The following is a 26316-nucleotide window of genomic DNA, read 5'->3' on the forward strand; positions in this document are numbered from 1 at the left end:
CTAAAAATAATTAATTATACTTGTAAAGTAATAAAATAATTCAGCCATAGAAATAGTTAAACTGTGATTTTTCATGCATTAACCAACTTTATCGTCATTAATAATCACATTTTTAAATTACATCTTAAACTTGTATACTAGCTTAGCGACTTAAATATTTATTTGTAAATTATTGTGGATATAAATACACTTTATATAAGCAATTTCATATTCAGCACCTTTAGTTATAAACCTGCTGTTCCATTTTAAGAATCTCAGCAGCCTCAACATGATTGTTTTATCTCTGTTAGTGGTTTAGGCCTAAAGAAGTGGACTTTACACACCATACTTGCAAATTCAGTTCATGCACCAGACATATTGTGCACATAACCAGAATTGCCTGTGCTCTTACTGTAAAACAAAATAAATAAAAGGAGTTATCACATTGAGTGGCACAGTGAGAATAGGTACACTTGTTCCTGACTTCACTGTAAAATCAGGGTGTTGTTTTAAATGCTAATTAAATACATGTTGTTATGGAGCACAACTCACAATGAAAAAGTATGTTCTCTACAAAAAATCTATTCCAGATAACTCTTTGCTGGCTCATGGAACAAAATGAAATGAAAAGAAAATTCCCATAGTTTTTAGTTACGGTAACATGTTAAACATTCATAGTATATACCAATCTTGTATGTCACCTTGGATAAAGGCATTCATTTAAATAAAAAGACTTATTAAGAAATTATTAAAGTAGAAAACTAACACGACACTTATACCAAACTATTCTGAATATCAATTTCCATTAAAGAGCTAACCTTTTAACTATCTAATATATTGTTTTGCTCTTCTCTTATTGCTGTTTTGTCTAATTTCTGTTTATTCTTCATAAGACTATTGATAATATTTAAAATAGTTTACTTTCAACCAGTTCCAGTTATTCCAATTTACACCTTCCCTTATGGCCTTTGCTTTGCTCATCACTTATCTTTATGGATCAAGTTTGAAATCCGATATTGTTTCTACTCTGAATTGACTTCACCACCGTGCACCTTTCCAAACTTCTGTCTTTATGTGCGCAGAAAATCTACATTTTGCAAAATATCTGCAAGTTCAGCTCAACTGTCTAAACTGTACTCAATCCAGCTACATTGTGACCTTCGTTTGGCCCATTTGTTTTACAGTAACTTATCATTTCTATATCATATTTAAAAAAAGTGTAGTGAAGTTAAATATGTCACCGTAATTGATACAGTTCTGGCAATTACAGGTTAAATTCCATTACAACGAAGTGCCAGGGACCTAAAAAATATATTGTTGTAGTGAAAATTTTGTAGTAATGAGATTCTGTATTGTTTTTATAGTGCTTTCTTTAACTTGCATCCAGGCATTTGCAGTCATTTCAATAGCTTCTTTCACATTAATTTTAATTTCCTCCTGTCTACAAGTTACGCTGACGAGAATTTTTCTCAGCATTTCCTAGCGATAATACACTTTCAGGGTGCGAAATGATGCCCAAATCCAATGGCTGAAGCACTGCCATGCAATTTGGGGGAGTGGAGGGAATTCATCGCGAACATTATCTAAATGTGGAAGCATGTTGTGGACAGCACAGTTATCAGTCAGAATCCAAATCATCATTTTCTTCTTCTTCATATTGTGAGATTTCTGAACTCTTTTTGGGAACCCCACCACTATCCCCTACCCAACAGGACGACACGCTGAAGTGCATCCTGAAGCACGATTGCCATGTCTGTGGAACATTGCTTGTCAGTTGCCAGGGCAGGGCAACAGCAGGCTCATAGAAGTGCCACAGAAGCAAATCCTAAAAGATTGTGGTCGCGCTATATGTCCTTGTCTTGCACCCGAAAAGACGAGGCTGAGTTTCAGGACTTTGGCAAAACCAGCTTTATTCAGCTTGAAACAGGAACAGGTCAGTTATTTATTGTAGCCGAATCTACCACTCTCTATACACAGCCACAGCAGTCAGGCAGGGTTGTGGTCAGGTTAGAGGCCAAGTAATAATGTTCCTTGAATTTACAGTGTTCCTTGCATCACCCATTGAGATCTTTTCTGTTTGCTTCAGCGGCAATCCGCAGCAGCGCTGAGAGCTTGCCCTGGCAACAGATAAAAAGTCTTCCACAGATGCGGTGATCGCACTTCAGGACACTCTTTGGCATGTTGTCCCATTGGGGGATGTCCCAAGAGAGTTTAGAAAACTCAAAACAGTGACTTTGCTTTTTCTTGAATGAGTGGTGCACTAATAGGAAAGTTTCTTGAACGAAAATCACTGAACCACATAAAAGCTGCTTTTTCGACGTCTTTAAATGTAGCAGTACACATATGTTTGCAGCCCGAGATTTTTCTGCTTTTTTAGCTCGGTCTTTCAAGAAAGTTGACAATGTCAATGGCGAAATTCCGAATTCACTGGCAACGTCTTTTTTCTTTTTGCTGGAATCAAGAGCCACAAAAAGTTTTTTTTCTAATGTGAACTGTTGTCATTTTTTCATTTCTGCCATTTCTATAGGAAGGTGACAATGTGTTACATTGTAATGGATGTTTTTCAAATGTTGATGAGCAATAAGCAAAAGATATCCCTGAAAACCACAGAAAACAAGCACAGCAAACAAAACAGTATGAGGAAAGTTCGAAGAAAGAAAACAAAATTTGCAATGTTTCTGTTTGGGGATTGTTGTGCACAACTGAGCTGTGACCACAGAACTAGCTGCTCTGTGGATGATTCATTCAGGTCTTTTGGGCACTTCGTTGTAATGAAAGTATCTGCTGAATGTACTTCATAGTAACAAGATTTCTATAGACTCGTGTGGGGAAGCTGTCGGGACCATAAAAATACTTTGTTGTAATGAAAATTACGTTGTGAAGATATTTGTTGTACCAGTATTTTACCTGTATGTTTAAACTATACCAGGGCCTTGTTAAGTTTGAATATGCATATACTGTAAGGCAGATATATCAGATTTACTAAATCACTGCAGCTTGAATTGGTTTTAATTTGCAAAGTGAAACATATTAAGGAAACACATGAATGCACAATATAAGAGAAAATCATTCTAATATGAAATACATTGTGTTCCAAATGTTCTTAACCTCCTTAGTGTGCAATGAAATTTTTGCTACAAAAATGTAGATATTAGAATGTTAACATAAATACAGTGGGAAAGATCTGCTTAGTCTCCACTGCTGCACTGATGCAGATTTAGTATGTGTTTTTCATGTGACATGTTTTGAAACAGTCCCCAACACACGGCACAATCAGGACAACAGAAGTGGGTTTCTTTGCACACTTTTCTTCTAATATTTTTTCTCTTGCTTTCACATGAGAGGATTGACTATCAGTACCTGATCTCCATGATCAATGTGCCACTTCTGTTATTGCATGCTACCACAGCGCAAGGCTTAGTGACTCCTATATTTCACCTAACACAAACATTGGCAGTTGGTGCATTGTGAACAGTGTTTAGGGACTTAACTTCTTTCTTGTCCTTGCACTTCATCACCGTCATTTTGCCCTTTGCCATGCTGCTACTGTCACTCCAGAGTGAAGTTTCACACTACCAAATTCACCAGGCATGTAACACTGATGTAGTCATAGAGTGTCATATGTATCATTTACATTATCTGTATCACTCGCTTCGAGCAATGGTTCAGTTTCAGATTGTTCTAAAACTGGCTTTATGGCTTTTTGTTTGCCAATGTCTTTTTGATTAAAGGATCCAACTCATTCTTGGATATTGATGAGTTATCTTAGAGCATAAAGTGGTAGACCACATAGAAATATTCATGATTTTTTGCAGCATGATGTTATTTCATACACTGGATAGAAGCAGAATACTGTCCCAAGAGTTATTTAGGCTTAACTCTATAAAGTGAATGATTACACTGAGTCTTACGTTTAACCGTGATGATGTAGAATTACGAGCTTGTGTCATGTTTGGTGGTTAATCAGGAAGAGGAAAGTTTGATTTTCTCATATTCAGACAATCTTTTGGTTTCTTTAATTTTCTGAGGCAGTAGAATGAATTATAGAGTGAACTCAGACTGGATATTCCAAGAACAGGTCTGGAACTTGATCCTGATGAATTCTAGGTATTTTCTTCATATGATTGAGAAAAGGAAACCAAATAAACTTCATATAAAGTATTGACTAATACTTTTCCTTTAAGGAACTGAACATTTTTCCAAGTCAATCCTCTTTTTTCACATTTTTACTTTCTGTTTGATTTGTATGCCTGGTCAATTTTGTGATACCATTCTTAAAGGTAATTTTGATCTTTGATGTCATTAAGTTTACTACACATCATTACTAAGAATAAAACAGAAATATTTAAGTAATAAAGCATGTCAGGTTGTAAATATAAATACTGAAATGTCTTTCTTTCTTCCATCTACTTCCATCTTTAGCCTGTGGTATTCTTAGATAGCTTGAGCCGTAGATAGGTGGTCTCAGATGTTGTATGTTTTCAGTGCCAGGAGTTTCACAAACCCAGTTACCAGCAGAAGGAAGCTATATCTGACCAAGGCCAAAAACCTAAGAGCACCTGTCTGCTGCTGGATGTATTTGGAACCTGTAAGGGGAGTCTGGTGGTATTCTTGTTGTGCACACATTTACAGTACAAGTGCTTTTGGATGGGCATGGCCATCAGTGGGTAAGGTTTAATCAAACACAGATGTGGCTTATTTACCTCTGTTGATCACAAACACTTATGTCAACTATTGATTTGAGTCACAGCTCACTCACTCAAATTATCCTTTTCAAATGTCATGATTGAAGGTTGTAGAACATTCTTTAATGAAGGCATCAAGGTCACTTAGGGTTAACATTTAGGCTTACATATTTTATCCTTTGTTCCTCATGTCATTCCCTGGTTAATCTCTTTTTCATCATCTTGTCTTATGTGCATTTATATTTGATGTCATATGTGTTAGCTGAACATTTACAGTCCGAAGTTCATTGTTGAACTGCTCACCACTCACTACTGTTTAGTGTGACGACATAGATAGTTTGGAAGGTTCATAATTGAGCGGTGATGGTGATAACGGTGGTGAAGTAAGACCACGTACCAAGCTCACTGTCAGTACTGTATTCCCGGGCCCCTAAAGGCCTGCATCTGCTTTTTTGGGGGTTGGTTTGGCTTAGGATTTACCTTTTGGAAGGCCATGTTGTGTGTGTTTATCATCTGATTGCCCTAGTTTATCTTCTTTCAATTCCTAGAGCTTTAGAATTTGTACTGTTTGTAGTTTCTTATACTATTTATTTACGGAAACATCAAGTAGAAAGAAATAAGTAAGTGAGATACTTAATGCTGCCCATGGAAGATTTAACTGTAGGCAGACAAAGAATCCTGCTAGAAGTCCTGATAAGAGAATGCTGTGCTAATATGATGAGTATTCAGTCTTTATTTATTATACTGTATTATACTGTAAGAGGGACAATGCAATTCATGACTTAATACAAATAACTTTGTACTGTATGTCTGTAGGATAAGTTTAAAATCCACTCTCAAAGAAATGCGTGTCGTGTTGTACTTAGGATGTTTGCTGATATAATTTAAAATCATTGTAAAATGATTAGAAAAGTCTGAATATATAAATTATAAACATTTTAGTCAATTGTTTGTCATACAAATGAACTGTCAATATTTTTTGTCTATGCCACCTTAAATTCGAAAATATATTTCTGTGCTAGAAAAATATGCTTTTGATTTTGAAATGTGACAGCTTTAAGAACTGTTTCACAAGTAAGTTTCAGGTGGAGAAAACACACAAACATCTTGTCTTAACACACAATCGATTAAGCTTCTGCCTGGGCTTCCTTAAATTGCAATCGAAATAATTTAAATCATTGCCATCAACAAACAGATTTAAACTTCATATTGCACCTAGTTGGCTGTAAACATTCAAGTATACAACCTTTATTTTCTTCTTTTGCAGACGTCTGATATGCAGTGGATGTATGAGATTCATGGAGTGCAGCCTCGCTACGTACCACCCACTTCTCAGGCCTCAAAAACTGTGACATCAGTGACCATGAGAACCGCACCCGTAAAGCAACGCAACTTTATTCGGGAAAACCTCGAGTTAACGACAACCTCGGTATCCTCACCCATCAAAGGCCGGCCGCTAGTCAGTCGAACTAAATAAGTTGATCGTATGTACCCCTGAGCTCCTTTACACTCTTTGTGTACATAGACAGCCTCATTATATTTGATTATAATTTATTATTTCTTATATTTGGTGCTTAAAAATCACTGGAAATGTGTTCTGTGTTCATTTACTTTCTGGTATAAACTGTCGGTAGCGAATCCTTGTCTTTACACTTTTACTTGGGGACATACAGAACATGTAACATTATCCCAACAATCAGTATTTTTATATTGGTAGAGTTTATTTTTACATATACCTGCATTGTGAGTCCTATTAGTAGAGAATCTATTTCTGTTTTTCAGTTATATTTTATATTTATGTTCAATTAAAATAAAGCCTTTTAATAAAGTAACAAATGGTGTTTGAGATTTTAAATTTGACTTTTAAAGATATCATTTTTTTAAATTACAAAATATCCAGCATTTTTATTATTTTGTTTTTTGTTAGAGCCTTCCAGTATCTCTAAAAAAATGTAACATTGCAGCAGCAGCAGCAAAAAGAGAATTTCTGTTCAGATGTGTCCTTCTTCATCTTGACTTGATATGCATTTCTTAGGAATCAAATTACAATATTTTACATTCAATTACTACCAAAAACAACTGTTTCTGTTTTTGTTAAGATATGCATTTTGCTACTAAAACTGTGTCACAGACGGCCGGGGTCCTTCTCTGGCCAGGACGCGTCTTCACTAAGAGGACCAGGGGAGCAAGCATGGTTACAACGTTATCTCCCCCAGGATACTACATGGCAGCCCCCATTGGTTGCAGCAGTGCCTCGAGTTCCTGCAGGGCTTCATGGGAGTTGGAGTTGTCTACTGCCTTGTTGGGACATCAGGGGTGCTGAAACAGCTGTTGAGCCCTCTTGGGCAGGTTTTCTGCCACACCTGGAAGAGCTGCCTAAAGTAGGACAACAAGCACCGAGAGCACTTCTGGGGGCGTTATAAAAGGAGCCAACAGTCATTACTCCAAGAGCCAGAGTCGGGAGGAGGGAGACAAAGCTGGCTGAGGAGGAGTGGAGGAGAAAGAAAGAAAGAAAGAAAGAAAGAAAGAAAAAAGAAAGGAAAAGTATTGTTTAGAGGTATTTTGTGCTTTGGGACTGTGTTGTGTACTTGTGGGAATAGGGAAGACGTATGCCTCCTGTGTCTGTCTGGGTTGGGTTAGACGCAGGTATAGCGCCATCCTACTGTCACACTGGCGAGTTGGCAAGATTCCTGGCTGTACTGTAAGACAGGGATCTGCATAATTTTCATGTGATGACCCAACACAGCAGTGCGAGGTGTGCATACACAGCAGCGCGAAGCACATGCACACACGTGGCTGGGAAGCTGTGAATCCTGGAACACCATGCCAGCCCGATGGGGAGAAGAAAGGCCAGACGGGCTCCAAGGGCAGTGGGCTGACCTGCACACGCCTTTGAGAAAGCAGCCCAAGTCGACATGCAGTACTCAGAAGAAAGGGCAACCTGGAAGATGGAAGCTCCGGGAAACAGGATCCATAAGGAGGTATGTGCTGGACCCAGAGATGATCGGTTCTGAGGGTGTTGTTCGCTGGTTCCATGTACCTACCTCCTAGATGCCGAAGTGCCAGATCCGCATTGGTGGCCTGGGTACATTGATCCCTGGGATGATGACGGGGCGAGCTCTAGCAGGAGTGGAGTGGATCTGGGCCTGCTGTTCGCCAAAAAACAACAGCAGGAGGAGAATTGCCAGGAGTCTCTCGCCGACAGCTTTGTTCTGTTGGTGAAGGGGGTGGTGAGGAGCCTGGAGACACTCCTCAAGTGAGGTAAGGGGGTGGAGTGTGTGTGCCGGGATCCTGCTGCTAAACCAATACAGGCAGGGGCAGTGAACCTCCACCCGAAAATCACCCAAAGGGGTCTGAGCAGAAGGCGCAGGGTCTTGACTGTAGAAATTAACCTGTCTTGGCTCTGTGGGAGCTGGAGAGTGTGCTCCAGCCTGCCCAGTCTCTCTTACAGGTCCTGGGTCTGGCTGGAGGAGTAGGTTGGCGTGCCTTTAAAAGCAGCACAGTAGTGGCTAAAGCGTCACAACGCTGGATTTTCCGGCCTGAGAGATGCAGAGTTACAGGCAGGTGAAGACTGTACCATAAAAGAAATAGGAGTGCAGTGCGAAACGGCATTGGTATAGGTCACAACTGTCATTCACTTGAAACATAATATTTTAAAATCTTCATGAGAGATGTTGATAATGTTTGGAAAGTTATTTCTGTAACATCTGAAATTATGGAAACTATAATCATAAATAAATTATAAGTCTATTTATATGAAAATAAAGTACTAAATAATAGCCAACATAGGGTATAAGAGTTCCATCCTACCAAACCAACCTTTTAGACATTTTCAACAAGCAACTGGAGTAGCAAACACAATCAAAGCATTTGACCTTCAAAAAGCCTTTGCTGAAGTTCCAAATGAAAGATTAATTCTCAAACTGGCAGACATTGGGTATCAGAGGTGCAGACACACGGAGAGAATTTGATTGAAGTCTTTCAGTGTTATGATTGGTCCATTTTATTAATTTTGTATGTCTTTCCCTTCGTTTTTGCTGAACTAGGGATATAAACTTGGGTTTTTATACCCAGGAAATGTGATTTTGATAATAGTTTTTCTCTGTCTAACTTCCTTTAAAGCTTAATAATTTTGATTGCCATCCCATTACTCCATTTTGGATTCCTATCAGGTGCCACTATTTTGTGATAAGAGAGTTTCATGGGAGTGCGTGATGCTTGTCAGCATCAGCGCCACCAATAAATTGCCACTTGTGCCATTCTCATTTTTCCATGCAATTCCATTATTCATGTGATTCTCTTTGATTTTCTTATCTCAGTATTCTGACTTTGTAAACTGTAAATACTGAGGAGACAGCAAAAAAAATGAATGGTTGCAAAAATACAGTAGAATGCCACATAATGTATAGGAAAAGAGAACGCAAATTATAAATGCCATGTTGTTGATACCATTTTATATGAAGCAGCCTGTGAAAATGATTTGTGGCTTTACATATGTTAACATGGCATTCTTAACATCTAGACAATATGCAAAAGCAATTAAAATGCAAATAAAATCTTAGGTTACATTGTAAAAACTATTGAATATAAAATAATGTAAGTTATGCTCAAACTATATAATGTACTAGTGTGTACTTTGTGCAGTTCTGATCAGAACGCTACAAAAAAGACACTGAAGCACCTGAAGCTCTAAGAGGACAGCATTCAGGGTAAAACGGCTTGTCCTTCTCTGACAGACCCAAGGAGTTAAGTCTTTTTAGTCTCAAGTAGAGAAGGCTTCAAAATTCTCAGTCATCAATAAAGTTCATACAACAGAATTCTTTTCCATGGGCACCAGTCTAAAGTATATGTTTATACAGTCATTTTGTCCCAATTAAAGAGTACACTGTGATCCCTGCTTGTATGTTTAAGACTGAATCCAGGAAGGACCTATTTAGACAAATAGTTGTGGAAATCTGGAACAAACTACCAAATGTGTATTTGAAGCTGAAACCTTCATAACTTTTAAAAACTATCTCTAAGGACACATTTACTGTTAGCTAGCCAAACAAGTGGGATGGACTTAAAGGTCTCCTCTCATTTCAAATATAGGACATTCTGACTGCGTATCTATTACAGCTTGGCCTTAACACTCCTCATTAATGTGCATAATAGCACTTATCTAGATGACTGAAGGAGTGGCACATATGCTTAACATAAATTACTCTGATTATTTTACTGTCAAAATAGATGCGTTTCCTAGATCACATATACCTACAATACAGGGGGTCTCTCTTACATATACGTTACATTCTTTTGTATTAACAACAACATTTATTTATATAGCATATTTTCATACTAGTGTTGCAACTCAAAAAGCTTTACAAGATTAGTGAAGAAAATTTTATATGAGACAAAAATATGATTAGGCAATACTAAACAACAAAAAATAAGGTCAGATGCCCAGGAGGACAGAAAAAAAATCTGCAGGGGTTCCAAAGCCAACAGACCACCTAGCCCCCACTGGGCATTCTACCTAACATAAATGATCTAAATCAGTCCTTATTTTTTTCAGGCTTCACGTGAAAGAATTTGATGATGATCATCATCATCATCATGTGGACATCTGGGGTACTGTCTTCAATCCATCAATGTAGGGACTGCAGAAAACCAGAAAAAGAACAGCAGAGAATAATAGTGATTAGTATGGATTGTTGAGCCTTGTTGAAAATATTAATTCAATGCACATATAGCTTAACAAGGATACACTTAAATGTAGCTATGAGAAAACCATGTTAAAATAATGGGTTTTTAGCAGTTTTTTAAAGTGCTCCACTGTGTAATTCTATCAGTAAACTATTCCAGATTTTAGGTGCATAACAGCAGAAGGCTGTCTCACCACTTCTTTTAAGTTTAGGTCTTGGAATTATAAGCAGAAATTGAAGATCTAAGGTTACGATTTGGAGTGTAAGGTGACAGGCATTCCAAAATATAGGATGAAGCGAGATTATTCTTTGTAAACCATTAGCAGTATTTTAAAGTCAATTCTAAATGCTATGGGTAACTAATGTAATGACATCAAAACTTGGGAAATGTGCTCAGATTTTCGTTTTCTACTTAAGATTCTGGCAACTGCATTCCACACTCGTTGCAACCGATTGATGTCTTTCTTAGGTAGTCGTGAAAGGAGTGTCAGTTAATCAGTCAGACATTTTCCAACCCGCCACATCCGAACACAGGGTCACGAGTGTCTGCTGGAGCCAATACCAGCCAACACAGGGCGCAAGGCAGGAACAAATCCCGAGCAGGGCGCCAGCGCACACACACACACACACCAAGCACAATTTAGGATTGCCAATGCACCTAATCTGCATGTCATTGGACTGTGGGAGTAAACCAGAGTACCCGGAGGAAACCCACGAAACACGGGGAGAACATGCAAACTCCACGCAGGGAGGACCCAGGAAGCGAACCCTGGTCTCCTAACTGCGAGGCAGCAGCGCTACCACTAGTTGACTAAAAACAAAAGCATGAACTAATTTTTCAGCATCTTGCAAAGTTATAAGGGATCTAACTTTTGCTATATTCCTTGTATGAAAAAATGCTGCCCTGGTAATTTTATTAATATATGATTTAAAATTTAGGTCAGAGTGAATTTTTACCCCTAAATTCTTTATCTCCATCGTGACTTTTAAGCCTAATAGATCAAGTTTATTTCTAATACCCCTCACTATATCCATTTTTACCAATAAGTACTGGGAGATTCATTTATAAGTGGCCCCAAATATTCTGTAATACCTCTTGCTAGGACAAAGCAATCTAAACGAAATAACGTGCAATGTGCTCCTCAGTATATGGAGTTTCAAACAAGCTGGAATGCCCCTCCATCGGAGTGATGAGGTAGGCATTGGACAGCTGTTGTGACATTTAATCTTCATTTGCAACCTCTGGGTGAAAACCACCTGTACCCCTTCACTCAGTCCCTCGAATTCTCATTAGGGTTTTGCTGTACAGTATTGAGCAGCACGTCTTCATGGTGCAAACCTATTTGGTCAGGAATTCATTTAGGCGATTTTCAGAATCAACTGGATGATCGTGAGTTAACGGAAGGTTACTTCCATCAAGATGGAGCAATGTGTCACACATTGGCGAGGAGCATGGCCGAAATTGAGTCATTCTTCGGCAACAGGGTAATTTCAAAAGGGCTTTGGCCACCACAGTTGCCAGATCTGACACCACCTTCCTTTGGGGTATGCTCAAGGGAAAATTCAATTGGAACAAGCCTCTCATTGTGGAAAATTTGAAGGAAAACATTCAACATGAAATTGTTCCTAAACCCCAGAGACACTTGAGGATAAATATGTCAAAATATGTCTGGTAGAAAACAGAAACCACTTCCAGCATCACATGTAATGCAATCGATTACACATACGTCATGTTATATAGCATATTTTTTTGGTTCAGATTGCTTCATCCTAATGGGAGTTACAACAGAATATTCGGGCCCTTTGAGTGAATCTCCCTGTAATATTTCTGTTTTCTCCTTATTTAGTTTGAGAAAATTACTACTCATCCATTCAGAAACACAAATACCAAATTGGGTCAGTGAACCAAGAGAGTTCTGGTCATCAGGCAATTTTGATAAATACAGTTGTGTGGCATCAGCATAGCTGTAGAAGCTCACATTTTGCCTTGAGATAATCTGACCTAATGGAAGCATGTAGATCGAAAATAGCAGTGTACCCAGGATAGGTTCTTGTTGAATACCATATATAGAATATCATGTGTCTTTGAAGTTTAATTACCACAACTAACAAAAAATTATCTACCTGTTAAGTGAGACTCAAATCAACTTAAGAAATTGCCTGAGAAGCCCACCCACTGACTAAGGTAATAATAAGAATATTATGATCAATGGTATCAAATGCAGCACTCAAAGAGAATGAGAAAAAATAAAACGGCCTCTGTCCAAATTGCCCCGCAAGTCATTTACTGCTTTAACAAGTGTGGTTTCTGTACTGTGATTTGTTCTAAACCCTGGCTGAAACTTGTCAAGAACCCAATGTTTATTCAAGTAACCATTTAGCTGTGTAAATGACTGCCTTTTCTAACATTTTAGATTAGAATGAGGTCTAAAATTGTCAAAAATATAGGAGTCAATTTAATTTTTTATTGAGCATGAGTTTAACAACAGACTATCTTAAGGCAGGGGAGTCTGGGAAGACCCCCATATCTAATGATGAGTTTACTATGTCAAGCACACTATCAAATAGCACAAGGGACACTTCTTTAAAAAGCTTGTTGATATTGGGCCAAGAACATAGGTAGAAGGTTTCAGTTGAGAAATTATTCTGCATAGATCAGGTAAATCTATCCTGGTGAAGGAATTTAATTCACTTAAAATGCAGGATTTAATAGCATCAGCTTTTGGGGGATGTACTATATTATTTCTAATATCATTCATTTTGCGTTTAAAAAATATAGCAAAAGCCTCACAAGTTTCACTGGTAGTTTGTTGGAGGAATTCCATTGAGCGAAAGGGGTTTAGCAAATGGTCAATAGTGGAGAATAAAACTCTTAGATTACCAGCATTGTTATTAATAATTTTAGAGAAGTAGCACCCCCTCTACAGATGGACTATGTTGTTATATTCTGTTGTTTTAGCTTTTAATATTTCATAGTGAACTATCAGTTTAGTTTTTCTCTATTTACACTCAGCTCTCTGGCATGTTTTCTTTAACCAGACACTCTTTGGGTATTCCATTGTATAATAGTGCTGGAGGATTTTTTAACTATTTTTTCAAGAGTGACTATGTCAGCAGCAGCTCTCACTTCAGCATTACCTTACTATTTACATTATTATCACTATTGTTGTAAGCACTACAAATGGACTGGTTGTGTAAAATGTTAGTAAACTTTGAAGCTGCAGGTGTATCAAAATAGCGTTTTTTAACAATACACTTCTAATTAGTTATAGCTAACAGTGTTTCTACTTTAAATAACATGAAAAAATGGTCTAATAAACCAGTATCAACGATCTGCCTCACATCCGCTTTTATTCCTTTAGTAATCACTAAATCCTGTGTGTGTCCCCTCCTATGTGTGCTGGCTAACATGCTGGCTCAGATCCAAAAAGTGCAGGAGGTTCATGAATTCTTTTGCTTTTGGCTCACACAGGTTATCGATATGAAAATTAAAGTTACTAACAATTTAGGAATCTGTCATAGTTAGTTATTATAATTGAACTCTAAGAATTCCTCAATGAAAGATGCACTATATTTAGGGGGTCTATACACAGACCAATACAGAGATATGAGAAACTCCTTGAATAACAACAGCAAGATACTCAAAAGATACGAACGTACCAAAGCCAACATCTTTACATTTCTACTGGCTCGAGTAAATACTCATTAAGCCACCACCTATATTTACCTTGGCGAACTGAATAAGTAAAGCTGTGATTTGGAGGTGCAGATTCAATTAAAACAGCCACACCATCAGTGGTCAGTCACATTTCACTTAATGTAAGAAAGTTGATTTTGCTATCACTAATAAAATTGTTGATGTAATATTTAAGGTCTCAATTGCGCTGAATTGGTGGAGTGTTACAGAGGTTGGTTATTACAGTGTTAATGCAGTGCACATTTGAAGAAGTGCTTGCTACAGAGTTATCATATCCTAGCAAGGCATTATGGAAAGAATCTGGATTAGAATTACATAGTCAGAAGAGACAAATTACCTTACAGAGGTTTTCAGAGAGGACTCAGGCACCGAATCTATTAGGATGCAGACCATCTCCACTGAAGAAACATGGCTTCTCCCAGAATAGATCCCACTTGTCCACGAACTTATATGTTTTGTCCCTTGCAGAAGCCTTTCAACCTTTAATGGCAACAGACAACAATGGCATTCATCCAATATTCTAGCCAGAGGTGAGGGACCCAAAATGAACACTCTGCCAGCCAGGGTCTTCTCCTTCTTGGCATTAATAAGTACTGCAAAATCCACTTTGAGAATATCTGACTGTCACAGTATCACACACCGTTTACTTCCGCATATATTATGATGGTCCCTGCTGCCCTGCCTTTGTGTGTCTCGAAGATTGTTGGCACTCTTCTCGTAATACCTTGTACACGGGCACCAGGAAAACAAGAAACAAAAGAATTCTGCTTAGGGCAAGAAATATTGAGGTTTCATACAATAAAAGTTCCAATAATAAATATATTGTCATTGTTCTGAAGGGGCACAGGGGTAAAACTCAATTGGTCCTGAAAGTGAGTGGCACAGCGTGCAGTCGAAGTTGATGAATCGCAATGAGCTGCAAAGATTTCCAGTTGCCTTTCAACATGCCATCTTTCAGTTCCCTCAGGTGTGTCCATCTAGCCAGGAGATGCTGAATCTGATTCTCGAGGGCCCTGAGTTCTTCGACAATGCACTACACTACATCTCACTGTTGACCATTGTTCACGTCCACTACCGCTTTGTGTCCTAGGAAAGAGAGAGAGAGAGAGGACAGTAAGAACATTCCAAAAATCAAATTTGCGATGTGCACAAAGGTGATATACTTGATAGAAAGACATATTTTCAGATTTTCTGATTTTTTTTTTTATTTATGTTGGTAGGTTATGACAAAGGAGATTTTTTTAGGTAAGGAAGACAGAAGTTTCTAGGAAGGGTAGTTAAATAAGATAAGGATGGAAGAAGTTTAGAGGTAATATAATAATACTCACTAATCATGGCACCGATGTGTGGTACTGGTTCATTAGCACATGCAAGTAAGAATTTCACTGTACATTGACAATAATCCACCTTAATTAAAGGATAAGTGTCTGTGTACCTGTCTGCATGTTTGTCCAGTTGCTATGCCCCTGTTATTCCAATGTCGCACCTGTCAGTGCGCCCCAGGGCAGCTGTGGCTACAAAGTAGCTTATCATCACCAGCGTGTAAATTTGTGTGTGAATGGGTGAATGACTGTTGTGTTGTGAAGTGCCTAGGGGGGTTCTTGAACTCTAGTAGGCGCTATATCAAATACAGGCCATTTACCATTTACCAATAGAGAGCACATTATAAACATTAATACTTGTTTTATAAATCCCCTACCAAATGTCATTTAACCAAGACATAGGCATTGCATGGTGCACCACAAATGTTAGCACTGAGGTCTACATCAATTACTTAGTTTTCAACCTGTCTTATATATATATTGTGATGGGCGGCCGAGTCCTATGACTGCGGGGGAGCAACCATGAACAGCTCAATACTTTCCCCAGGATGCTTGGTGGCAGCCTCCCTGGCCGACGTTGATTCCCCAACCTCCCGCATGGCTTCATGGGAGATGGAGTCCTCCACAGCCGGGTTGGGAGCTGGGGTGGCCGCTAGGGGGTGCTGGCTGTAATCAACAGCCCTGCTGGACGAGTCTTCAGCCTCACCTGGAAGTGCAATTGGGACCAGGTGGTCAAGCACATGGAACGCTTCCATGTGGGCTATAAAAGGGGCCAGCCACCGCCACTCAAGGGCCAGAGTTGGGAGGAGGAGGAGGACTAAGCTTGAGGAGGAGAGGTGATAAAGGAGAAAGAGAGTGTTTTGTTGGTGTCGTTGTGCTTTGGGACTGTATATTACCTGTGGGTCACGGGGAAGACGTGTGCCCAACAGGGGAAGAAAAATAAAAGCCTGTGTTTATTTTGTGCATGCCTCTGCGTCAGTCTGTGCTGGGTCGGGCACTATATAGCGTCTTATTACAATATACAGTACATATATATATATATATATATACTGTATATATACGCTGTGGTCTGAGTAAACATCAGAATGACTACAAAAGGAAGAAAATTTAAGAAGGAAGTAAACTACTGACTTGACAATCACAGTCCCAGTGAGGCATCATGCAGACATATTGTTGTCAGTATAAAGGAGCCCCAGAAGCGTTTCTTGACACACTTCTGATGTTGTGCCAAGATGGCTAGTTCGCATATTTGACAGGGTGAAGATTAAAGTACAATATTAAATACATAGTTCTGAATCGCAATCTGATTATTTAGGTGGTTAACTACCAGGTAACGCTTGTGGTTGGTCGGCCAGTCAGCAAACATCCTCCACATCCTCTCAGGTGTGAGAAGCAGCTCATAGATATGTGATACAGTATCTGCCAAATAATACAAAGAGCACATGACACATATTTCACCTTTATTATTCAATCCCCATAAGGGGATGCAAAAGTGCTTACACCTGACGAGCCCCAGTAAGGGCAAAACATGTGTTGTGTACTCTTTGTATTACTTGGCACTTTGAATTAGACTTTGAATATCTCATTTATATTTAGTGCAACTGCCTAAAAAATTATACACATGCACACCTCATATTAAACTGAAAGTATAAATTGTATTCATAAATTCAATTTATATTTTCCTTTCAATAGGCTCTCAGCATGCTTTGACAGAAAAAGTCCTTTATGTTTTACAATCTGATTGCATTCTTTTATTCTTTACATGAAGAAAAGAGTGTTCATGACAGTTAAAAGATTCCATTCAAAGCATATCAGAACCAAATTCGAATGATAGATTCAAAGCATTGGCCTTTGCATTCATCTGTCTGGCAGATATTTTCTAATTGTAATCTTCCCTGCAGTGACTTATCTTGCTGAAATAAATGACCTAACAAGTATCTCCCTGCTGATACAGATTATGGCTTGTTGCTAATGGAATGTTAACTGCTTTTTAAATAACTTCAGAATATATTTGATGATCCATAAAGCAGTCAGACTAAGTGAATCAAATTCATCTCTATATTTTATAGAACCTATCTCTTTGAAATATATCTTCCTTTTCTCGTGTTGTGCATCACAATGGCATTATCATTTCTGAAATTGCAACTGTGAAAGGCTAACAGCCCAGGTGGTAAGGACAAGTTCATATGAGCAAAAATTAACAGATGGATGTCTGGAAATATGACCTAATTTATAATCTTAAGGATTCATCCAATATTTTGGCTACTCATACGATGAAAGAGGATATTTGTGAAACTGAAAATTGCATTTTTATTCCTTTAATTATTGCATATACAATAAAAAATAGCAAGAAAGAGATAAATACTTAAAGCAGCTAGGTCTACACTTACAAATTCCATTTAAGGTGGTGGGTCTAGAGCAGCGTTTCTCAACCTTTGTGCCCTTGTGGAACCCTTGAAATAATATTCATGTTCTAGAGAACACCTACATAATTATATCATTATTAGTATTTTTTTATTTATAAATTTAAAGATTATAAGGAAAACATGTATAACATAATATAACAATAATAAGTGCTTAATTGTCTATTTGCAATTTTCAAAAGAATAAGATAAATCAAAGTAAAATGTCATATAAGCAAATGTATGTGCGTTAGTTGCAGTATGATAAATGAAGCATGGACAGCATTGCCACGCATCCTAGTGGCTGTTAATATAACTAATGCAAACTCGAATTTATTCCTTTTGAGAGATGGTTTACTATTTTCTTCCACTATTTCTTGCCACTGCAATTCATTGCTATGTCTTGCTGAACCCGTAGGATTGTCTCGTGGAACCTTAGGTTGAGAAAAGCTGGTCTAGAGCCTTTGTCCTGGCAGTATCATGCATAAGGAAGGAACTTATGCTGTCACCCACTATTCTCACATGCCTATTCAAATGTGACTTGTAAAATCTGTATGGGCATTATTTATTTATTTTTTCTTTATTTATACAATTTTTTCATATTAGGAATTTGTTAGTTTTTGCATACCCTTTAGGGTCAGAGCGCAGGGTCAGCCATTGTACAGTGCCGCTGGAGCAATTGAAGGTTAAGGGCCTTGCTCAAGGGCCCAGCAGAGTAGGATCTCTTTTGGCAGTGACGGGGATTCGAACCGGCAACCTTCGGGATACCAGCGCAGAGCTTATACTTTTTAAGTGTGCCAACAAATGAATAAAACACAGGATATTGTTAGGCAGATTAGTTAGAGATCATGGAAATTAAAAAGCACACTGGTTACTGCTGCTGCCTTGTGGACCCAAAGTTAGAATCCAAAGATTGTTTTTAATCACATAGAGTTTGCAGTTTCTTCCTGCAGTTGTTTCCATAATCCATAAGATATTTGTATATAGTCAAAATTTAATGTACTTTAAGTTGGGAGTGTATTAGTAAAAATATGCCACTTTTTTCTGTATAGATCTTGCTTTCTTTTATGTTTTTTATGTTTGCCTTCTTCTTTAGCTGCTAATAGTAACTGTTTAGTTCCATATTTTCTACATATAATATTACATTTATTTACCATACACCATATACAGATTCCCTTCAAATATTAATTGCTTTGTGCCAATTATTGTACTGTAGAAGTACTGAATATTTAGTAAATAGATGTGATATTTATGTTAGGTAGAATGCACAGTTGGGGCTGGGTGGTCTTTTGGCCTTGAAACCCTTGCAGATTTTTTATTCTCCACCATGTCACTAGCTGTAACATTGTTTTTTGTCCTCCCTGGCCCTCTGCCCATAGAATCAGATTTATCATTGTAATTATGAAAGACTTTAAAACGTATCTATAATTAAGGACTCTATTACAAGTATACCTGTATTATTTAGGTGCATATTAATTTATTTTTAATTACTATTTTTGGTATTTTATTTATTCATTGTGGCGGCCGGCCGGGTCCCCTACCTGGCTGGGATGGCCCTTTGACACTGGATCCGGGGGAACACCCATGAATTTCACCCTACATTCCCCGGAACACGGTGGCAGCCCCCCTGGGTTGCATCAGGGCCACAATGGTGGAACACTGGAGCTTATCCTTGTTGGGCTCCATGGACACTGCCCGGGGGAGCTGCATGGCTTAATGAGTCCATGTGGGCCGGACTGCAGCCACACCCGGAAGTGCAGCCTGAAGTAGGTCAACAAGCACCTGGAACACTTCCGGGGCTGCTATAAAAGGAGCCTGCAGCCACTACTGAAGGAGCCAGAGTCGGGAGGAGGGAGACAAAGCTTGACGAAGATAAGTGGTGGAAGAAGAGGGAGAGCGTTGTGTTTTTGTTTTTTATGGGACTGTGTTGTGCCTGTGGGGACGGGGAAGGCGTTGCCCACAGGCGAAGAAATTGAAATAAAACATTTATTTGTTTTATCAGTGTGCCTCCTGCATCTGTCTGGGTCGGGTCAGACGCCAATATAGCGCCTTTCTGTTACACATTCATAAACTTGTGTATTTCTTATTGGTTGTTTTTCATGCAATTTTTCTTTTAACTTCTTCTTAAGCTCTTTGAGTACATGTCTTTTATGAAAGTGTACTATAGAAATAAATGGTATTTTTGTAACAAATACAGCTGACATCTGTAGGCAAAGGTGTGCCACTGTGATTTGTGAGGTTTATTACAAGCACATTTATAAAAGATTACTACTTTATTGAAGCCACACACACATCAGATGACAGTGGTGAAACTGACCAGGAAGATGGACAGAAACATGTGAAAGACAGCCCAGGCAGGCTATTTTAAATTGCTGCCATTTGCTGAATCAATATATGGCCAGAGTGACCAACAGCTACTGTCTATAGAAGCCATGAGAACAGGGGAAGGTGTTATTTGGGCATAGTCCAAATATAACATGGACTCTGTTGGAAGCTGCCCATACCTTGCAAATGCAGTATATAAATATGTGAGTGTTTATAATGAAGAGGATCCATCACGAAGTCAGAAGCTGACCAAATGCTGCCCGCTGCCCTGCTGGAGGTTCACATTGCTGTGAGTATCCTCACACTGAAGACTGAATGACACCTGTGTGTTTCATTGGTTTTTCTCTGGCCTGGTTATGTATGTATGAATGAATTATACATTGTATTCTTTGGGTTAGAAATGACATTTGAAAGCTAGTTAAATACATTTATCTCTTTTGGTACCATATTGCTCTCATCTGGTTATTTTTGCCATGGTTACTAAAGGGATGTGTATGGTTCCAGTCTGTTCTGCTTATATAATTGGGCATAATTCCAGCACCCTCTGCTGGATACAACATCTGTGAATTGTTTTTACAGACTGCATAAGATTAAGCAGTCCCATGATCTTCTTCTTTTAGATGATTTGGAATTCCTTATAATACACACACACACACACAAACATTCAGAGCAGTTTAGCAGTTTCAAAACCCCTTAATCCAAATACGAGCATTGGATGCAAGAGCAGAACTCAAAGAGGGGAAGGTCACTGCACAGCCCTCTAATGCTCACACCAATGGGAGGCAAGTTTAGAGTCTCAAATCTGCATAATAAACAAGTATTTAGATGTGTGCATGGAGACAACATGAAAATTCTAAACGGAAAACAATCAGACTAGGGATTGGAGGCCTAAACAGAGTACACAACACCTGAAGCTTGCAGTCAGGAAGATTATGGGGGTGATTGAAAATTATCTTGTTTTACGTTTAGCATTTTCTGATGCTGCTAGAGGTTATATCCATCAAATTATTTTATTGCAAAATGCTCATTTTGGTGAAAGTGAGAAAAGCTGAAACCTGTGGCCAAATGGAGAAAATGAAATATTTTGCAGAATGGGTATTTTTCTGTCTCTTCAAAATGGATAATCATTCAAGCTGAGTTTTACCTCTTGATGATCTCACTCTAACATGTATGGCCAAACATAACACTAAATCAGTGGCTATTTTGATTTAACAGTTATTGATTGCTATAATTTGTGTGTAGATTTGTTATGCTCTGTGATAAGCTGGCGCATCGTGTCAGATGATGCCAGTGTAATGAAAAAAGGGCCTACTATTTTTAATGCATTTCATGGGACTGTCATTTTTTTATTTCTATAAGATTTTTGCTTCTGAATTAGACAAATATAGGAAAATACTGAAAGTTTAATGGAACCCACACATGATGCGAGTGTGTATGCTTTAGTTGTGATGTTATTTAGAAGTTTTACTTTTGCAGTTTAGTCCTAAACACACACTAAAATGTTTCTCTACAAATATTTCCACACATGCAATAAAACCAGAAAATATTAAGAGCCTGTATCTACAGAGCAAGAATCAAACATGAAAAATCCAGCAATTTATCCCAAGATGTTGTAATGTGTTTGTGAAATAAAGCAAGCATAATTATAAAAGAAGCAGTTAAATTTAAAAAAATGAGCTGCAGGAATGAGCTTAATTAAGCAAAAAAGTCAACTTCTAAATAAGAAGAATGAGAAATGGCTTCACATGTATCATACTTGGCTTTTACAGGAAAACATTATACTTATTTGTAGAATCACAGGGGCCAACATTTAAAAAAATGTGCTTTTTGGGAGCAGCTATAAGATAAGAAGCAGCGATTTGAATGCTGCGGAAACGCATGACAAATTCATGAGTTGTACTGTATATGAGATCAATCCTATTATTATATCTCTTATAACTTTACCCTTTTTACCTTAGGAAATTAAATGTTACTCTGATAAACTTTATATTATTATTATTATTATTGTTATTTTGCAATACTCATTCAGAGTATGGTTAAGACGAAACTAAACACATTTTTAAACATGAATTGCCCCTCTTGTTGAAAGTACACTTATATTTTGAATAAATCAGGTAAAATAAATATCAGATAATTGCAGCTTTACTTCCCAGTGCCTTACAAGGCAAAAAACCTGCCTAAAGGAAACCTTTTGCATTGCAAGTTACACTCATCTACACCCCACTTGCAATCCAAGGACCAGTACAGAGTCACCAGTTGATGTGGCACAGTGGTGCTCAGACTTGTTCCTGAGGACCTCCTGTGGCTGCAGGTTTTTGCTCCAATCAGCTTCTGTTTATAATTGGACTCCTAGCTTAATTATGCAAGCTGGTCAATGTAGAAATGACAAACCTAAATTTGGTAATTTTTTATTAAGATGGACTAATCAATTATAATGGGATAATGTAGTTTTATCCTGATTTTCATTTTGCTTTTCCAGATGTCCTGCTTATTCAATCCATTATTTACTAATCAGAGGGTCTGACGCTAAAGTAGTTGCTGCCTTTTATCATTCAGTGTTGTCTGCCCTGGTGTCTGCTCTACTTGTCTTTAGCTGTCATTTTTAGGCTACAGAAAAAGGAGCAAAACAAAAGGAAAACAACAAAAGAGAATTCAGCATTTGAAGCTAAAGCGAAACCAGACATATTTTTAAATGTGTTATAAATGCAAAAATCACACTTCTGTGCTTTTTTGAATGCAGAATAAGAGAAGAGAAATCCTCGGGACTGAGTTTGGGAACTACTGAACTAGCATATACTTGGACTGTGTTAAGAAACTGTAGAAATGTTTGATCATCGTTTTTATAATTTGTTTCATTACTGTTTTGTTATTTTATTAATATTTTAAATCATACTGACCTGTTACTAAAGTATGTGGAGAAATCCCGGAATATGTACATTTCACACGGACAATGACCAGGTCAGGAATTGAACTGAGGCTTCCTGTGGCTGTGATAGATAGATAGATAGATAGATAGATAGATAGATAGATAGATAGATAGATAGATAGATAGATAGATAGATAGATAGATACTTTATTAATCCTAAGGGGAAAATCACATACTCCAGCAGCAGCATACTGATAAAAAACAATATTAAATTAAAGAGTGATAAAAATGCAAGTAAAAACAGACAATAACTTTGTATAATGTTAATGTTTACCATCGGGTGGAATTGAAGAGTCGCGTAGTGTGGGGGAGGAACGATCTCCTCAATCTGTTAGTGGAGCAGGACAGTGACCGCAGTCTGTCACTGAAGCTACTCCTCTGTCTGGAGATGATCCTGTTCAGTGGATGCAGTGGATTTTCCATGATTGACAGGAGCCTGCTCAGCGTCAGTCGCCTGCCTTCCTCACCATTTTGTTCAAGCATGAGGCATCCCTCTTCTTTATGCTGCCTCCCCAGCACAACACCGCTTAGAAGAGGGCGCTCGCCACAACCGTCTGATAGAACGTCTGCAGCATCTTATTGCAGATGTTGAAAGACGCCAGCCTTCTAAGGAAGTATAGTCGGCTCTGACCTTTCTTACACAGAGCATCCGTATTGGCAGTCGAGTCCAATTTTTCATCCAGCTGCACTCCCAGGTATTTAAAGGTCTTCACCCTCTGCACACAGTCACCTCTGATGATCACGGGTCCATGAGGAGCCTGGGCCTCCTAATATCCTCCACCAGCTCCTTGGTTTTGCTGGTGTTCAGGTGTAGGTGGTTTGAGTCGCACCATTTAACAAAGTCCTTGATTAGGTTCCTATATGCAACATTGTGCTGCTGATAATCATAAGTGACTTGTTCAAACATTTTTCAACATTTTCCTTTAAATACACTATATTCTTTTATGAAGCTCAACTTTACTTTGCCTATTCAGTACAGTAGCCTCAAATACCACTTCAAGTTATTGTCTTTGTGGAATTAGCTTGTACTTCCTGTGTCTGTGTAGTTTGTTTTATTCCTCCTGATACTCCTTGAACATCCTCAGAGATATGTGGATAAACTTGTGATTATAAATTGGCCCAGTATGATGGAGTGGGCAGGGGTTGGACCTGTGAAGGACTGGGATCCCATTCAGAGCTGGTAACTGCCTTGTGATCAATGCTGCCATAATAGGCTCTGGATCCCTACATGCCTGAATGTGACTGAAAAGGGTTCAAAATACATAGGTATGCTTTTCATGCACTGTACACTTATATATATATATATATATATATATATAGCAATTGGTTTGTGTAGCCATGCATTAATTTTTTTGCCTCACCTCTAATTTATACACTTATTTTTTAATTGTTTAACTAGCCTTGGTACTAAATATTGGATTACTTTTTCTTTGGACTGTTTAAAACTGGAAACCCTTGCATGTCTTGACTCCCTGGCAGACAGGGTTATTTAAGTGCTTATCACATTTGTGGATACTGCAGATCACACGTTGACATCTTACAGTGTGACCCTGAGCACTTCAGTTAGTCTGTCTGCACTTTCTTTTTGCCATTAAATGCCTAATAAAGAATAGCGTGTCTTCATCTCCTAACCTCACACAAGCATACCTTTCTGATTTTTCATGTTTAGTACTGTATATTATTTGGGATATTGTCAGATTCGTATTCTTCTCAGATATTTGCCTGAAATAACCTTTCACCTGTAAATGGCGCATGTACTTCCATTTATTGCTTCTTATAAATGATTGAGCCAAACTGGAGCCCTGACAGGGTAACTATGGTGACATTGATTACAGGTTAAAAGCTGACATTTTATAGAAAGCCAAAGTACATTAGGAGGGTTAACATTTCCCTTCAGAGAATTAAACATTGCAGTAAAAATGCAGATAGTGTGCTTGGCAAGGTGTTTTAAGGTTTTGCTGCTTTCTGGGATAATGACATCAGTTTTTATCGTGGTAGGAGACCATGTGCTTGATTAATTTAATCTCATCAATAGCATTCATGAAATTTATCCAACTGACATAATTATACTTTTATTTCAGCGATATCCTCAGGCGGCCTTCATTTGAATAGATTAGAAATATACTAGAATGTTAAAATTCGACTTTTACTGTGCTTTTGTCAGCCTCTTATAATGAAGCACTGAATCTCAGGGTACAAATACATTGTAATACTTGAGCAGGAAGGTCTGCCTTCTGAGGAGGCTGCTGTAAACCAACTCATGCACAGTGTATTTTATTTTTATATTTTTATTTTTGTACTCAGTCCAGCTATTAATCATTTCATCTCACTAGAATCGTGACTTTATTAAAGTTTATATGGTAGCTAGTTCTTGGGCATTCATAAATATATTAGGTATGACAAGCACAATGTTATATTGGAGCATTGTGGCTTCAGCAGGCCTAAATAATCATTTTGGTGTCTGATCAACTCATTTTGTAAGTGAAGACTGCAAAATGTGTTCATTATTGTTCGGCATCAGTTTTATTTTTCCATAAAGGTAAAATAGAAGAAAAGGCAGATGATCAGTGAAACAGAAATATTCTGAGCTGAATGTCTCTTTTGGGAAGGAGGATTCTTCTTCTTGTATCACTACGGACAGCGCCGTTGTCTCATAACTTTACAGTTCTGCTCTGGTCACCTTCATTGTGGAGTAGGCCCTTTGAGTTTTCTAAGTTACATGTCACATCCAAAAAGCCATGCGTGTTACGATTTATGGCTTCTTTTAAAGTGGCTCATTGTAGGTGTGCTCCATTACTGGTGTAACATCCAGAGATTGTGCAGACAGACATTCATGTTCTGTAATTACGGTCTCGGAAAAATGAATAGGTGACCTTTAACATATGTGGTCTTAGCCTGAAAGGTTTGACATTTTTAGGATGCCATGATTTCGTTGAATGACTACTTCATATTAAATCTAAATTGTTTCTCTCCCTCTGTATATTTGATTGATGTAGCACTGTATGCCTGACTGATCTACAGTGAATTCAGAAAGTATTTAGACCCCTTCACTTTCTGCACACTTTATTTGGTTTTAGATTTTACTTAAAAGGATAAATGTGCTATTTTTGCACAATGTAGCAGAAAACCTTTTTGTTGCACTTTTAGCTTACTAAGCCTTTTAGTTACAGTGTCTTTTGTTTACCTGCTGTAAACTTGGATGAATGCAGAACCAGAGGTATCCTCTGACCTTGAATTAAAGCCCCATGTACTGATGATCTAATGTCCTATATATGGACCCGTTGTTCTTAGATAAG

The 26316-nt window shown here is 38.1% G+C and overlaps 1 protein-coding gene across 1 annotated transcript in view; it reads left to right on the forward strand.

The window, feature by feature from the left end:
• The window catches only part of LOC120524451 (cilia- and flagella-associated protein 47-like), a 644864-nt gene extending 638390 nt beyond the window's left edge, over window positions 1-6474 (forward strand). Inside the window, exon 68 of the mRNA XM_039746304.1 lies at window positions 5932-6474. Coding sequence (XP_039602238.1) covers window positions 5932-6141 — 210 coding nt within the window. The 3' untranslated portion in view covers window positions 6142-6474. The remainder of the gene's footprint in view (window positions 1-5931) is intronic.
• The last annotated feature ends 19842 nt before the right edge of the window (window positions 6475-26316 follow it).

Source organism: Polypterus senegalus, chromosome 2, assembly GCF_016835505.1.
Source record: "Polypterus senegalus isolate Bchr_013 chromosome 2, ASM1683550v1, whole genome shotgun sequence".
Classification (NCBI taxonomy): Eukaryota; Metazoa; Chordata; class Cladistia; order Polypteriformes; family Polypteridae; genus Polypterus; species Polypterus senegalus.